The 16771-nt window shown below is 35.2% G+C and overlaps 3 protein-coding genes and 1 non-coding gene across 4 annotated transcripts; 2 read left to right on the plus strand and 2 right to left on the minus strand.

The window, feature by feature from the left end:
- Positions 1-2522: 2522 nt before the first annotated feature.
- Positions 2523-6000, minus strand: LOC108347825 (derlin-1.1). The gene is made up of 7 exons (XM_017587257.2): positions 5896-6000; positions 5451-5586; positions 4350-4423; positions 4171-4264; positions 3902-4030; positions 3361-3521; positions 2523-2914 (listed from the first exon to the last, which is right to left on the minus strand). Exons 1-7 carry the CDS (start codon positions 5910-5912, stop codon positions 2677-2679), a joined length of 849 nt encoding a protein of 282 aa, XP_017442746.1. The 5' UTR covers positions 5913-6000; the 3' UTR covers positions 2523-2676.
- Positions 6001-7169: 1169 nt separating this feature from the next.
- Positions 7170-7273, minus strand: LOC128194855 (U6 spliceosomal RNA). Its single transcript, XR_008246304.1, has one exon. It is a non-coding gene; the product is annotated as a U6 spliceosomal RNA (small nuclear RNA).
- Positions 7274-7861: 588 nt separating this feature from the next.
- Positions 7862-11172, plus strand: LOC108347826 (cell number regulator 6). The gene is made up of 4 exons (XM_017587258.2): positions 7862-8148; positions 9227-9341; positions 9647-9915; positions 10583-11172. The coding sequence occupies exons 1-4, from the start codon at positions 8044-8046 to the stop codon at positions 10814-10816; spliced, it is 723 nt and encodes a 240-aa protein (XP_017442747.1). The 5' UTR covers positions 7862-8043; the 3' UTR covers positions 10817-11172.
- Positions 11173-12239: 1067 nt separating this feature from the next.
- Positions 12240-14723, plus strand: LOC108347805 (uncharacterized). Its single transcript, XM_017587232.2, has one exon. The coding sequence runs from the start codon at positions 12240-12242 to the stop codon at positions 14721-14723; it is 2484 nt and encodes an 827-aa protein (XP_017442721.2).
- The last annotated feature ends 2048 nt before the right edge of the window (positions 14724-16771 follow it).

The raw sequence follows: 16771 nt of genomic DNA on the forward strand, positions 1-16771 counted from the left end.
AGGGAAAAAAGAAGTAATTCAAACAAATAATTTTCATAAGATACATTCATTTTTATTCTCAATTTTCTCATCATCTTTAACTCCAATAAATATAACTACCAATATAATCTTCTAGAAGACTAGTGTATTGAAAAGATTCTTGAAACTCTACACCAGTCATGCTTGCTACCAAATCCTTCATTGATGTTACAACATTCAATACCAATGTCCCTAAACCAATCCATGATAGAGTTAACCCCATTAGCTCCATAAGTATATCCCTTTTATACGACACTGTCTGTCATATAGAGCCTCTTCCAACTCACACCGTCTAGATGTCCTACTATATGTGAGTTAGACACTAGTCGAGTCAAGATAATCTCACCTTCTTCCCAAAGTACTTCAAACTAGTATTTAAGATGATTCATTTTCAATTTTAAAGTTAAGACTGCCACCTAGCGGTTACAAGTCAAAGCCTAGTCTTTCCCAAAATCTATCAATAGTGTCCAACGATAAGGGCAGTGCGCCCGACGATATCATACAACCCATTTTCCTTAAATTTTCATATCTTAAGGCTACCACTATAAGGTGCCAAATATCTCACTCATTCTCATTTATGTGTCTAAAATTTTCATGCACACAAATCACACCTATTTCATAACCTTCTATGATCTAAAATTTCATAGCTCAATTCAATTATTAAAAACATCACATAACATATTTACACAAGTGATGGAATCCTACCTGACGTACCTTTCTCAGTGTCCTCTTTGTGTAATTTTACATTTAATTGTATATGTATCTTAGCTTGCAAGGAGCATGGGTTACTATAAATACCCAGTTCCTTTCTTGTATTTTTCACTTTTGAGCATAATGAGAATTAGACTTCTGAAATTAGAATTAATTCTTTCTTGAAAGTGGCTAGAGAGTCCAAGGACTTCCTCTAGCCACCTTCCAAGCACACTTTCCTCCATTTTCATTTCTCCATTTTCCTTTGTGCTTCTCTCTCATCCACACAACATCACCATTGCTCCAATCCGCTTCAAACCAGTGGCGTCAGCGCTCCTTAGCCACATGTCCTCCTTTTTCTCTCGTCAAGGGTCCGCACCTCGCCACATCCTCATTTTCAGTTCACTCTCGCAGAACTATATCTCATTTTCCACATCTCAAAAACCTCACATTCAGTTTTCCTCTCGAGCACCTCCTTATCTGCTGTAAGTGTCATTTCTTTGCCAGAAACAACATCTTCTTCATATCTTCTTCCACTTTCACCGAACACCTTAACCCAAACTTAGGGTTTCTTCTTCATTTTCACTTTACCTTTGATTTTGACCGATTAAAACCTTGTTTTAATCATTTTTCATCGTTTAAACCACTTTTCCATCGATTGATCTTTGATTTCCATTGATTAATCTTTGATTTACATCGATTAATCGGTCCATTTAGTGATTCCTCACCGTTCTAGGGTTTTCCACCGTTTAACTTAGGGTTTTAAGGTTTTCTGCAAGTTCACTCTCTATTTCTTAGTTTTCCTTCGAGTCAGCTCTCCATTTAGAGCTTCATCTACATTCTGCTGCGTATTACTCGTCGGAGGAAACTTCGAAGGAGTTGCATCACGTCTTTGGTGTTCTTCTTTGCGCTCTTCCATCAACAAGGCTCATTAGTTCTCATCTCATAATCTCTTTCCAAAATTCTCATAATAACCTCTTTTCCCTCAAATTTACTCATAGAGTCATAGAAAATTCAAATAATTACATCAAAATGCTCAACTTTTCACATTTGTTGTCTCATTGTTCAAAACTCACCCACATCAAAACCCACTTCATAACACAAAAATTCCCAAATTTAATTTCGACAACAAAATATTCAACAATTTCATAACTTTTTCAATTCATTCAAATTAAAAAAATCAAAAAAAGCTTATGAATGATTAACTCTTTTTACCTAAATGAAGGAGTCCGTTAACGTTCTCTTTAAGCACCACCACCATATTATTTAAGCTTGACTTAAACAACAAACCTAATGAGGATTAAATTACAGCTCCATATAATCTCCATAGAATGAGGGTCATCTAGAGCATTAAGAAATCACATGTAACCAATTTTTTTTTGCATGCATTAGAAATCGGAAAGGTTCCTAGCAAAGTGCAAATTACACTTACCTACAGATATACTGATAATAGCATATGGTAAAGCTTGATGCAAAAATTGTCTTTATTGCTTCACTCTTGAAGAAATGGTAAAGCTTGATGCAAAGATTGTCTTTATTGCTTCAATCTTGAAGAAGATAATGGAAAATGTCAGCTTATAGGAGAAGTAGGAAAGAGAACATAAAACTCTTAATGCTTGCCTAGACTTTTGAAGATTTGAGACAACCCCTTTCCTTCTCCACAACGTTTTACTTCTTTTAATTTAATAATATAATAAAATCATTTAATATTCTAAAATGTAGGAATGTATGAATCAGGAGTAAATTTCAATTTCAATTAAACTAAAAACATATTAACTCTATATTAAATTATGGACAACAAGAAGACACTAACGTCAAACAGAAATTCTAGATGATCATACTAACATAAAAATATCTGTAACAAGGTTGGTTTCAAAATTTAGGATGAAAGACATAACATGCAGGAAATAGTTAAATAAAAATTACAGAGAAAGAGGATGATAGTGAGAGAGAAATGATGTTACAAAGTCATCCATTTAAACGATGACTCTTTCCTCTAAAAGCAACTCCATTACTCTGAGTCTGTTGCTGATGTGAGGAAGCAGAAACATTTCCTTCAGTTTGCTCTGCAGTGTCTCTTGCTGCTGTTCTTTGAGTGCCACCAAGACGATGGCCTCTTCCTTTAAATACAATTCCAGCAGAAGGATCAGATTGCACAGGAGAATTTATCTGTGTACCCTCTCCCCAATATGCTACTATTCTGTGACTGATATTATACATAATTAAGAATCACAAGATTCCACCAAATTTAGACTATGATATGTATAAAAAATGTTTTTTTTTTACATCACTCATCTTTTTAAGAGTATTTTTCTCATTAAAAAAAATCAACTTTTGCATTTTTAAAAAATGAGAGATTAAAAAAATAGTGGATGTGAAGTGTGTAAGAATTTGTTGGATGTCAAAGATAATAGTATAAAAGGAAACTTGTCATACTAAATGTTCCAATCCTAAGTGTTTTGATGCAATATCATTTTCATCATCAAATCCGAAATATTATTTGTTATTTGTTTTAAAGTCTGAAATAATTTTACAGTATGTTTTAAAAAAAATATATATTTAAATAACTACTTACCTTAACTCTGAAGCCATTAGATTTACTAAAACAAAATAAAAATAAAAAAATAGGAAGCTGATAAGATAAAAGGATACACCCAAAGAGGGGTTTTGAATTTGAAGTTTCCCCCAGCAAGAGGATGAAGCACTGTTAAGAAGTAATATATGTGTCCTGCAAGCATACCTAAGATGTCTGGTTTTATAGGATTTCCAAATATTAAATCCAGAGCAAGCAAAGCCCATGGAAGGTAAAATCCCTGCATATATATTAAAAAAAAAAAGTCATTATCAATAGTATACTAATTCTAACACAAAACTACTCATAAGTGTTATCAATAGGTTAAAAGTGTTAATATAAGCTTAAGTCGCTAAACAACAAAAAATGCTACGTTATGCAAGCATTATAGAGAAAAAAAAAAAAAACAAAAGACCGTTTTTATATGTTAGACTTAATTTATTCATAAATGAAAGAAAAAATATTTTCTAGAAATAGTAATATATATGTATATAATTTTTTTAATAAAATAAATGTAACTTACTAAAAAACTAATTTCATGTTTTTTTCTAAACCTGAAACAACAACATTTTTATGTGACGATGATATTATGAAACATGGAAGAATGGAATTTGATAGTACCTTCAATGATACGACACCATAAATGTTGATTCGTGCATTTGGAAACTCGCGGCTCCAAACATAGACGATCATGAAAACTAACGAAACTCCCAAGAATGGATACCAGAAATATGGCACTGCTGAAATCACCTTAGAGGACCATAAATTTGTCACTTATTGTTTTTTAGGATGAAAAACATATCTAGATCTTGTTTGTGATCAACAGTGGCAAAATCATGGAGCATGTTTCATTTCTAGAACTGAAAATCAAGAGAGTAACACAGATATACCAGAAGAGAGAGTGCACCAAATATGAACATCCAAACATAATCTGCAGTTCTCTTGTCAAAGGGTCCTCTTTCCAATGAAACACCATACTTTGCTCTGCATACATGCAAACAATAACAATAACTCTATCATTCAAACCATCTTACAAATGGCTGAGTCAAATGCATAATTAGTGGCTTACATCATTATCAGACGAACAGCGAATGGAAGCGAAAACGGCCCAAGAAAGAAGAAATTTGTGATAAGCCTCCAAACCTAAGAATATATAAGCAAATATGGCAAAGAAATTGGTGAACAGTTTATCCAAATTACTCTTATTCTTCTTTAATAAGTGTTTATAACTTAAAAGTTCATTAAGTAGCTTAATATCAAGGATGATCATGAATTATTTCCAAAATCCAATCTATAATCAGTCTAGATTTCATAAAATAGATTGGATCTATAATCTAGATCACTGAACTAGATCAATCAGATTTAGATTTTTTCCATCTAATTTGAAATGGACTAAACTTAGATCAGATTGAATCCACCTTTTTAATTAAATTAAATCTATTAAAATATATTTAATTATTAGGTCTACTAGACATGAAATGGGTAACTTGAACTAGAAGATAATTCAGATTCACTCGGTTTGACTTAGGTCTGGGTACCTTATCTCAATATTTGATAGAATTGACTTGAGTTAACTAAGTTTAGACCAACTTGACTTAATCTAAGTGTGTGCTAACTTGGCTTCACCTGAGTTTGAGTTAGTTTGGCTTGACTTTATATTCATGATGACTTGATTTTATCCTTTGACAAAGATCGACTCATTTTTACCTTTGATCTAAATCAATTCCAAATCTAATTAAGTATTGAACTTAAAGTAAAAAATATAAAATATAGAGAGGATAAATCGATTTAGGTAGACTTAAAATAAAATAACGTAGATTTAGATTATTATGAATTAGATTCACTTTTGGATTTTTTATCCACAATACTTAATTAGGTTTAAGTGCTAGCTAAAAATGAAAAGTATATCTCAGATATAATTCTGAAATATTTCAAGATCGTACATAAACATCTAGATTTTAATTTTTATACAACATCACTTTAGAGATTTTTGCTATGTCAAATATTCATAAACCATTTTAGGTTTGACTTGTGAAGTAATTACTAGAGAAGTTAACAAACATGTTTATATGACAAGTAGAGTATAAAAAATCATGCACACTAACTAAAGTAAATTCACATATCCTATAGCTGCTGATGAGAATTCAGAGCAGTTTTTGGATTACAAAACCTGAAGGCGTTTAAATACTGGTCCATAAACAAGTGCTATGTTCCATGCATCATAGAGTTGCAGATAAAATGCAGAAGTGGTCATCAAACAGGCCACTCCATAGATCTTGCTCACAGGTGGAAGAGATCGATAGTATCTGAAACAGCAGAGGAACAATATTAATCAATTACTGTTTTCATCATTCTCTCAGAAAAATACTTGGTACCAATATTGCTATTATAAGATACAACTAAGATAAAGAATTAAGCATGATTAAGATGAGATTTAAGCATGTGAATAATATATAGTACAATACATAAGCATAAAAGTTGAGTTGACCATGCATATGTCATGTGAAATAAAAGAAAATTCTGTGTAGATTATATGATCAGCTGCCAATTTTAATTCTTCATGCTTGAGTCAGGAGAAAGAAAAATTGAGAGAGAGAGAGAGAGAGAGAGAGTACTCTGCTGGTGTAGACATGTTGAAGGAAATTGGTATTAGCAAAGCAAGAATTGAAGTTTAAAAAGAGTGAAGGATTTGAAAATTTCAAAGGATGGAGTGAGTATTAATTATAAAAGGCATAGTTAGGAAACAATGCCTTTGGAAGTATTCACCATTAAAGTCCCACACCGATTGACACTCCAAAGTTGTTTTTGCCTAACTGTCCTCTCATGATTGACTTATTGACTTTGTCCTTCTTCATTGACTATTTCCACCCCTCAATCTTCATCCTTTAATTCGAAGAAGTTTCCTTTTCCTTTTTCATTTCTTTTCACTCTTTTTCTTCATAAGATTGTTTAGGTGGATAGTTTTAATTTCATCTCTTCAACTAATTTTTGTTGTTGTAAAATGTAATTTATGTGTTCTCTTATATTATTAATCTCTTAGGGTATGCCTACTTCAATAAAAAAATTACATGAAAAGACTTTTTACAATTCCAACCAAAATGGTTCAGAAAGTAGACAAACAAACAAGAGTTTTTTTACAATACTACATTTAAAAGTAAGCTAAATTATATTTTCCAGCATCAAGTGCCCATATGGGAATATCTTTTTTCATTATTTTTCAGAAAAGAAAGGTGCCAAAAATGTACATTTATTTCTCTAAAATAAATAAAACCAAACATGAAACTGATTTCTTAAGGGGATTTCAAACACCTATTGGAACACCCTTTTAAATGATATGATATTTTTTTATGGTATTATTTAACTTATGAATATATATATCTTTTGTACCATCGTTATAATATCACTAACGAATCTTTCAAAGAATTAATTCATTAAGAATATAATAATAATAAAACATGATCCCAATTCATATAATGGAATAACATTATTTTCAATCAAAACCTTAAAATAATATATTTATAGATTTTTATTTTTATTTTTAATCAACGTTATAGATTTTTATTTTTATTCAAAAACTTAAACTCACATGTCTTTTATAACATTTTATTGTTTATGATTCATTTGTATATGAAGTCTTTTATAATATCTCATTATGCATTTGTGTATAAAAGACCATTTAATTGTGGACACTCTTAGCCGCCCTTAGTTTCAATCATCATGAGGATGAGGAGTGCTATAATCACGTAAGGATGATGATTTAGTGTTGCATCAAATAGAAAGACTTAAAATAAAGCTTATAATGTTTTGAGAGTCTTTATTATTAATCTATGAATTTTGCTCTGTATCTAAGAGAATAAATAAAATAGAAGGGTTGAAAAATTGAAATGAAAAAAATTTAAACTATTTCTTGATTTGTGCGTGTCATCCTTGCGTAGTGGCCATACTAATCTTTTCTGTATCCTTCCAATTTTATGAGTTGCATGTCGAAGCCGCACAGTTATAAATCACTAGCTACTACGTTATTTAATCGATGTGGGACTTGTACTCGTTTACTCTTAGTTCACAGCCTTCCAATTTCACGGCCCTGTCTTGGTGAGTGAATGGTGAAAATTTCACTGAGCGGAAGTTTTTAACATTAATTTTAGGGTCAAGAATCAATAATACTGAAAATATGTGGAAATTATACGAGGATGCTAAATGAGATTTATATAAGAGTGGGTAAATTATAAAAAAAAAAATCATTTATTTATAACATTATATGATTTATTCGTTTTTAAAAAAAATATAACATTAAACGTGAATATGTCATTAACCATAGTTGTCACGAGTTCTCATTTCCCCTTACAGTTAATAATGAAAAGACTTAATCACATTTTACATTTCATGGGTTTTTATCATTAATTTTTTTTTTCATATTTTACAATTATGTTTTTTAATTCTTGCACACTGGGGTACTGATTTCTTTTCGGAAGTAGTAATAAAATTATATTATTTTGAAATTTTAACTTCTTTTACAGCATAAACTATTACATTTTTAATAAATAATTAAAATGTATAAATCAATTTGTAGATTACTCCTGGTTAATTTTCTCGGTTCGGATTATCCAACATTGGTGTTCCTTTCTTGTCCCAATTTCCTTAGATCTCTTAAACTCTGAAGTTACATTTCTGAATTTTCTCTATTTATCATAACATTCCAACACAGGCATTTTCCTCCGATTCATCATTGTTCTTTGTGAGTCTGGTTTGTATTTTGAGATCAGATGGGGGAAAGGACACAATCGCAGTACGTGAAGCTGAAGAAGGATCAAGTTCCTTTGGAAGATATCACGCCTGGTGAACTGAATCAGCCAATTGAGGTCCCTCAGGTTTGGATTCATACCCGCCTTTTATTTCTCTTGAATTCATTGAGGAATTTTTCTGTTTTTCTTTTGTTTTGGATTCTGGGTTGTTGTCTGATTGTAGAATTGGCAATGACATGGTCTTAAATTGCAGTGGCTGTCTTGATTTTGGGATGATCCTCAATATTTTTGGAATTGTGGACAATGTGGGTTGATGTTGTTGCAAGTGTGGTTGTGGGCTCTCTAACAACCTTTGTGGTGTGATGTGACCAAATTGTGGTAGCAAATTCTTATTTAAATATACTAACAGAGATATTCTTGAGAAAACCTTGTTAATGTGGCTGGTGTAGTCGCAATTGTGATCACAGGGACCATAGAAGCCTTGATTTTTTGGCTGATAATTTGCACTAGCAAAACTGTTTTATAAAATCTCCCAATATTCATGAGGAAACCTTGTTGAAGGGATTTTAGGTGCAATATTAGTGTAGTTTTGCTTATTCGTGAATCCTAGTCGTGTGAATGAAGAAACCAGCAAAGTGGTCTGGTGTTGTGTGCGTTTGCATTTTTCGAGATGGAGACGTGGAATGTGAAATTGGGCGGGGAGATCAGATTGTAGATGCTTGATTGAAGATGTCATATAATCAGTTTACATTCTGTTCACTCAAAATGTTGTTATGTCGTGTGTTGGGAATGTGAGTTCTGAAGTAAATTTGTATATTGTTTGTCCTGAATCTGTGTTAGCGTGTTTTGAATCACTGGTTTGGAACTTTTACCCATTTGAAAATTAAATCAAGGCTCTAAGTAAAAGCCAAAATTGCTGTGTATATCATTATTGGAAATTTTGACCCACTTATATTTTGTGCAATCTCAACAATCAGGTTGAACTTCTAAAATTTTTAGAATTCCAAACAAGGGTTAGTATTCCTTTTGCATCTTATCCTAGGGAGAAAGGCTGTGTTCAAAACCATGTGAAATTTGTTGAAACATTACAAGAGAGAACAAAAATGAAAATTTGAAAAGATTTTGCTTGTACTTTGTCTGGTGAGGTGAGTTTTAATACAAGTTAGTGAATAGCTATTTGTTTATGGTTTTTAATTCTTTGCAGTTGGCTGTTCACAAGTGCATGGAATGTGGGCAGCCATTACCTGAAAGCTATACACCTCCTGCTGATGAAGCATGGATGACTGGGATCTTTGGATGCGCTGAAGATAGGGAAAATTGTAAGTTAATGCATGGCCAAGCTGTCAAATTTGTTGGAGTCAGGGTGTTACCTATTATCTATATCGAACTAGTCAAATTGTCTCTAATGAAACTATAACTAATCCAGTGTCATATGATTCCTTTGACCACTAATCAATCCTTATTATCAAAATTTCTTCGTATTTAATGATATGTTTAGTTGAGAGCGAACACGCCGAGCACTAGAATTTGAAGGAGTTACTTAAATGGCTATATTAGAAGCATTTATAGTTGCAATGAGTAAGCAGAAAGTTGTGGTTGTTATGCTATTTAGCGTTCATTGCAGGCTTGACAGGACTATTTTGTCCTTGCGTATTATTTGGGCGCAATGTAGAAAGCTTGCATGAAGAAACTCCTTGGACTGGACCATGCGTTTGTCATGCTATTTTCATCGAAGGTGGCATTGCTCTGGCAAGCGCAACTGCGATCTTTAATGGTTACATTGATCCAGGGACATCATTTCTCATTCTTGAAGGCTTGTTTTTTACCTGGTGGATGTGTGGCATTTACACTGGTCAGGTTCGGCAAAACTTACAGAAGAAGTATCACTTGAAGGTATGTATTTGTTGAATGTCTTTTCCAACTGAACAACGAAACATAAAATATGGAATGGTATGTATCAAATGTTGATCTGCTGAGAGAATATTGCTTCTTCTTATTGCAGATTTGTAATGTAGAATTCATTAGATGTTGAAAACAATTTCCTTTCTGTAGGAGTTTTGTTCAATTCCCAAGCCTTGCCCAAGTGAACAAAAAATATGATGCCATAAGACCTTTTTTTACATGCATATTTTGAACAAAATTGGTTCAAAGAGAAACACAGATGTGCTTGATGGTGTGTAATCTATAACAATGAAAACCTTATGAACACAATTTTAGTGTCAAATGTCAGCAATCTTCAACCAACCACGCAGTTTGAAAAACTATGTTTTCTTAATGATAGAATTCTGTATATACAGTGCATTTGTGATACTTCTGTTACCTAGTAACATGTAGTGTGTGTTTGGAAAAGATTATTCCAGGCAAATGATCATTTTTTTCCCTAAAAATCTCTAGTGAAGTTGGAAAAAAGAAATGCACTTGTCTCTCTTCAAACTAAGCTAAACCGAACAAACAATTAACATTTTAATGATTTTGACTCCTTTTGCTTTTATGTTTTCCCCGGAGCATAAACACTATTTTGGTTTTAAGATTTCCTCAGTAGTTCTTTTGATGTCTGCAGAACTCACCTTGTGATCCATGTTGTGTACACTGCTGCATGCACTGGTGTGCCTTGTGTCAAGAGCATAGGGAGATGAAGGGAAGGCTCTCTGAAAATGCTCTCTCAGGGACAACCATTGTAAGTGCTCCTCCCATTCAAGAGATGAAGTCTAGTGATATCAAGGACAATCCTGAAACCTCTTCTTCTTCAGACAAGAACCATGAGCATACTGGTTTGGAACTGCAAGTTGTATAGGGTGTTGGTGTTAACCTTGTTAATATCCAAAAGAATGATGACATGTAGTCTGAAATTTTGCTTGCTAGAGAATAACTTTCTTGCACCTTTGAGTTGAGTTCCCTGTTTTACATTGGACTTGTGGGTCACACATAAACCACACCTTTGCTCTCTAGTGCCAATTTAAATTGAGTTCACATGTATGTATTTAAGTCAAATTATTTTTGGCTTCTTCTGTTGTTGGCCATGTAAGTTTCTTGAAAGATGATGCTCTATTCACAGATTCAGGTGACTTTTGCTCACTTTTCCTGGGAAAAGCTTGAAAACTTAATATAAAAAAAGGCAAATTATTTATCCAATTAGAAGGTTTTGTTTTAGATTAAAATCTGCCAAACTAGAATATAATCAAAATATACCAACATTTTTTACAATATCAAACTCTTAAACCTCTTAGATTAAATATTAAGATCATAACATAACACTTTCACATTCTAACAAAGGCATCAAAGTCTCACTATCTTAACAATAGTCCAAATATACACCAAACTAAAATCAAAATCTTAATTTGTTCACGAGTTAAAAGTCTAAATAAACACAAAACATACTTGAGACCAAAAACAGTAAACAAATATCAAAATTCAAACATCTCCAACAACTTTTGACTTCATGTTTAAGGTAGCTTGATCATCCTTCACCATTTTGACATTTCTCATCTTCTTTCCCTACAAGTCATGGCAACATTATAACATTTCTCATCTTCTTTCCCTGAAAGTTATGGCAACATGTTAGAGAGAAAAATAATGTTGAGGTCCCTACTGATGCAAATGCTGAAATGGATGGCCATATGGAAGATATAATGCACAAGGAGACAAATCCAGAGTTAGTTACTGGAAGGGGACAACTGGCAAACAATTACGAAATCAGGAAACCAAGAAGGAGCAACAGAAAGAGAATGTCAAATAGGAGGTTACAGGACTTGGGAGGGGCATGAAAAATCTGTGGTACAATTCCTCCTCTTAGATTCTCCATTCTCTCTCTTGTAACAAATCCTCTAAACCTTGCATTCTTTTCTCAGGTGCTATATCATGGAAATGAAGCAGTGACGGTGGCTAGCCTCTATGTTAGAGGAATTCTGTTTTTAGAGTTGAGCAGAACGCGTGGCAATGTTTAGAATAATCCAATTATGATTGTATTGAATTTTTCTTCATTAGAAATATACAATCATTGCAGTTTTATTGCAGAGTGTTTGTTAAATTTAATTGTTGCATAACATTTGGTGCTTTCATTGAGCATGGCCGACGGTAACAGGATGAAGACGATGGAAGCTGAGATTAAAAAACTCTATCAGTTACTGGAAGGAAATGCGGAAGCTCATCGTGCTGAAATCGCTCGCATCAATGAGGCTACTCAATGCCGGATGAATGATATTCAATAATCTTTAGCTATGCTTTTACAGAACCAAAATGCTACTCACACTTCTTCATCCAATCGGGACCATACCCATGATGCGAACTCCTATCTTGAAGTCCACACTACAAATCATCAACCATTTCCAACACGACGAATGAATTTCGATCTTCCCCGATTTGATAGTTCTGATGCGCTTGGATGGATATTTAACGTAGATCAATATTTCTCGTTTTATCAGATCCCAGACGAGCAACAAATTGCCATTGCAGGAATGCACATGTCCGGCCCAGCAATTCCTTGGTTCCAGATGCAACAACGCACAATGCCTTTTCGTTCATGGAACGAGATGAAACATGCCATCGAGATCGAGTTCGGACCCACCTTGTTTGAATCCCCACGCGAGTCTCTTTTCAAACTCCAACAGCATGGTACTGTTTTAGAATACTACACTGAATTCATTACCTTAGCCAATCGCACCAACATTGAACCAGCTGAGGCTTTGCGCGACTGTTTCATTAGTGGATTACGCATGGACATTAGAAGAGAAGTCAAGGCTCAATGCCCAACTTCATTGATGTGTGTTGTTAGTCTCGCCAAACTTTATGAAGATAAATTTTCTTCTTCATTCAAAACCACTCCAGGACCCAATCCATATCGTCCACCGAATTACAAAACCGCTTCCAATCCTCCACTCAAACAACCCCTAAGAACTTCACTACCACCATTACTTCCCACACCCCCTCATACAACCCAAAATCAACACACCGCCACTCCAATCAAGAGACTCACTCCAGCGGAACAACAACTCAAGAGGGACAAGGGACTATGCTATTGGTGCGACGAAAAATTTACCCCCCACCACAAGTGCCCTAACAAACATTTCATGTTATATCAATTAGAAGAAGTTCTTGAGCAGCCAATGCTACATCATGAACAACCGGACCGAGAAGAACAAGACCAGCAGCAGCTGCAACAACTGGAAAACCAGGTGCTAGAACATCATCTTTCGTTGAATGCGATGAAGGGAACACCCGGATCGGATACTTTTCGATTAAAAGCTTTTGTGCATGGTATGGAGGTACAAGTGCTGATTGATGGTGGAAGCTCCGATAGCTTTATTCAACCGAGAGTTGCAAAGTTTTTGAAGTTGCCAGTGCATCCAGCCCCTGGATTCCAGGTCATGGTGGGAAATTTTGATGTAATGCAAGTTGAAGGTCGTCTTCCGTCTTTGGAAGTTTCAATACAAGGACATTCGATCAATATTCCAGATGTTTATGTTCTCCATGTGGCAGGAGGAGATCTCGTTTTGGGAGCCACTTGGTTGAAAACCCTTAAAGCTCACATTGTAGATTATGACGCCTTATTCATTAAATTTCTCCATGAAGGGAAATTTATCACTATCAAAGGAGAGGAAACCGCGACTCCAAGACACGCTCAATTCAATCATATGAAACGACTTATTAATATTGATGTCGTTGCGGCAGTTTTCACCCTACAGCTTGCCAAGGATGAATGCCCTGAACCGCCCAACTTGGAGCTGCCTCCAAATCTGCCATCGGATTTGGTATTATTATTACAGAATTATGCACAGGTTTTTCAAATGCCTTCGGGTCTACCACCTACAAGAGACCATGATCATTCCATTCCACTGCTGGAAGGAGTTCAGCCAGTAAAGATCAAGCCTTACCGCTACCCACATAGTCAGAAAGCGCAAATTGAATCCATGATACAACAAATGTTAGATGATGGTATCATCCAACCTAGTAAGAGCCCTTTCTCCTCCCCAATATTATTAGTTAAAAAGAAGGACGATACGTGGAGATTTTGCACGGATTACAGAGCACTAAATGCTTTGACTGTGAAGGACTGTTTTCCAATACCTACTGTTGATGAATTACTCGATGAGTTACATGGCTCTCAATATTTTTCAAAATTGGATTTACGATCCGGCTATCACCAAATTCTGGTAAAACCCGACGATAGGCACAAGACAGCATTCCGAACTCATCAAGGGCACTATGAGTGGTTGGTCATGCCCTTTGGGTTAACAAATGCTCCAGCTACATTCCAATGCTTAATGAATAACATCTTTCAGCCTTTCTTGAGGAAATTCGTTTTGGTGTTTTTTGATGACATTTTAGTTTTCAGTGCTTCTTGGAAGACCCATTTGTATCACTTGGAAGTGGTGTTAAAAGTTCTACAAAGAGAACACCTCTATGCAAAACTTTCCAAATGTACATTTGGAACTCAACAAATCAACTATTTGGGTCACACCATTGAGGGAAACAATGTTCACATGGATAAAGACAAGGTGCAGGCAGTGTTGGAATGGCCACAACCACGGAACATCAAGCAATTACGGGGATTTTTAGGTCTTACCGGATACTATAGAAGATTCATTAAGGGGTATGCTTCCCTTGCATCTCCACTGACTGAGTTACTTAAAAAGAATGCTTTCCAATGGAATCAAAACGCTACTGAAGCTTTCCTATCCTTGAAACAAGCCATTACTTCATAACCTGTGTTAGCATTACCAAATTTTGAGGTTCCTTTTGAAATCGAGACAGATGCATCCGGAATTGGTGTGGGTGCTGTCCTTATTCAGAACAAACACCCCATTGCTTAGTTTTCAAAGAAAATGTCTTCCATTATTCAGAAACAGTCAGCGTATGTTCGTAAGCTTTATGCTATTACATAGGCACTTGCCAAATTCAGGCATTATTTGTTAGGAAAAAGATTTATCATCAGAACCGATCAACAGAGTTTAAAATCTTTGCTTCATCAGACGCTGTCAACACCTGAACAGCAGAAGTGGTTGCATAAGTTTATGGGATATGACTTTGAGATCAAATATAAACCAGGTGCCCAAAATACTGCAGCGGATGCTCTATCCCGTTGTTTCTTTGCTGCTTGGTCAACACCTAAATTGGATTGGCTGCCCACACTTAAGAGAGGACTTGCTCAAGGATGCGACACTCCAACCCATCCTACAACAATGCCTTAACACAGGGTCATCAGACAACAAGTATAGTTGCACAAATGACTTACTATTGTGGAGGAATAGGCTGGTAGTACCCCAACATAGTGGCATCATTCCTTTAATTCTTAAAGAATACCATGACACTATGGTGGGAGGACACTCAGGAATTGCTAAAACCGCAAAAAGAATTTGTTCTCAATTTTACTGGCCTAACATGCACAAACAGATCCGACATTATGTGTTAAATTGCACCATTTGCCAACAAGCGAAAACTACAAATACGTTGCCTGCGGGATTGTTGCACTCTCTGCCTGTTCCATCACAAATTTGGGAATAAATCTGCATGGATTTTATCACTGCTTTACCCCCAGCACAAGGTTATTCGGTTATAATGGTTGTGATTGATAGACTATCGAAATTCGCTCACTTCTTACCGTTAAAATAGGACTTCTCTAGTCAACAAGTGGCGGAAACCTTCGTGCAACATATTATCAAACTTCATGGCTTTCCTCGATCAATTGTCTCTGACAGGGACAAAATCTTCATCAGCAAATTCTGGCAGCAACTATTTAAGCTCCAAGGAACAACTCTTTCCATGAGCTCTGCATACCATCCACAAACGGATGGCCAAAGCGAAATATTAAACAAGACCTTGGAAATGTATCTCCGATGTTATTGTTTTGACAATCCAAAGAACTGGGTGAAGATGTTACCATGGGCACAATATTGGTATAACACATCCTACCACAACAACATTAAAATGACCCCATATAAGGCACTGTATGGTAGGAAACCCCCATCCCTCATCCGCTATGAAATCTCTGCACAAGATGATAGTACACTACAACAACTATTGGTTGAAAGGGATCACTTACTTGATCAGTTACGCACTAACATGACCCGGTCTCAGCAATTTATGAAACACTTTGCTGACAAGCACATACGCCATGAAGAATTCAAAGAAGGAGACTTAGTGCTAGTTAAGCTACAACCCTACCCCCAACATTCAGTGGCATTGCGGAAACACCAGAAAATTGGTCTTCGCTATTTTGGTCCATTCAAGATCAGTCACAAGTTGAGTTCTGTAGCATATAAACTGGAATTACCTTCCGAGGCTAAAATTCACAATGTTTTCCACATATCGCTGCTTAAGAAGTTCAGAGGGGAACACCAACAACATTATTTACCTCTACCCTTAAAGACTTCAGAATGGGGTCCTATAATATCACCTACGACTGTGCTAGATAGCCGAACAATTTCAGTGGCTGGAAGAGAAGTACAACAGATCCAAGTACAATGGGAAAAAGAGGAACACTCTTTCACCACATGGGAGCACACTGCAGAATTTTACAAGGCTTATCCGGAATTCAACCTTGAGGACAAGGTTGCTGTTAATGGGGAGGGTAATGTTAGAGAGAAAAATAATGTTGAGGTCCCTACTGATGCAAATGCTGAAATGGATGGCCATATGGAAGATATAATGCACAAGGAGACAAATCCAGAGTTAGTTACTGGAAGGGGACAGCTGGCAAACAATTACGAAATTAGGAAACCAAAAAGGAGCAACAGAAAGAGAATGTCAAATA

Source organism: Vigna angularis, chromosome 11, assembly GCF_016808095.1.
Source record: "Vigna angularis cultivar LongXiaoDou No.4 chromosome 11, ASM1680809v1, whole genome shotgun sequence".
In the NCBI taxonomy this organism is placed as follows: Eukaryota; Viridiplantae; Streptophyta; class Magnoliopsida; order Fabales; family Fabaceae; genus Vigna; species Vigna angularis.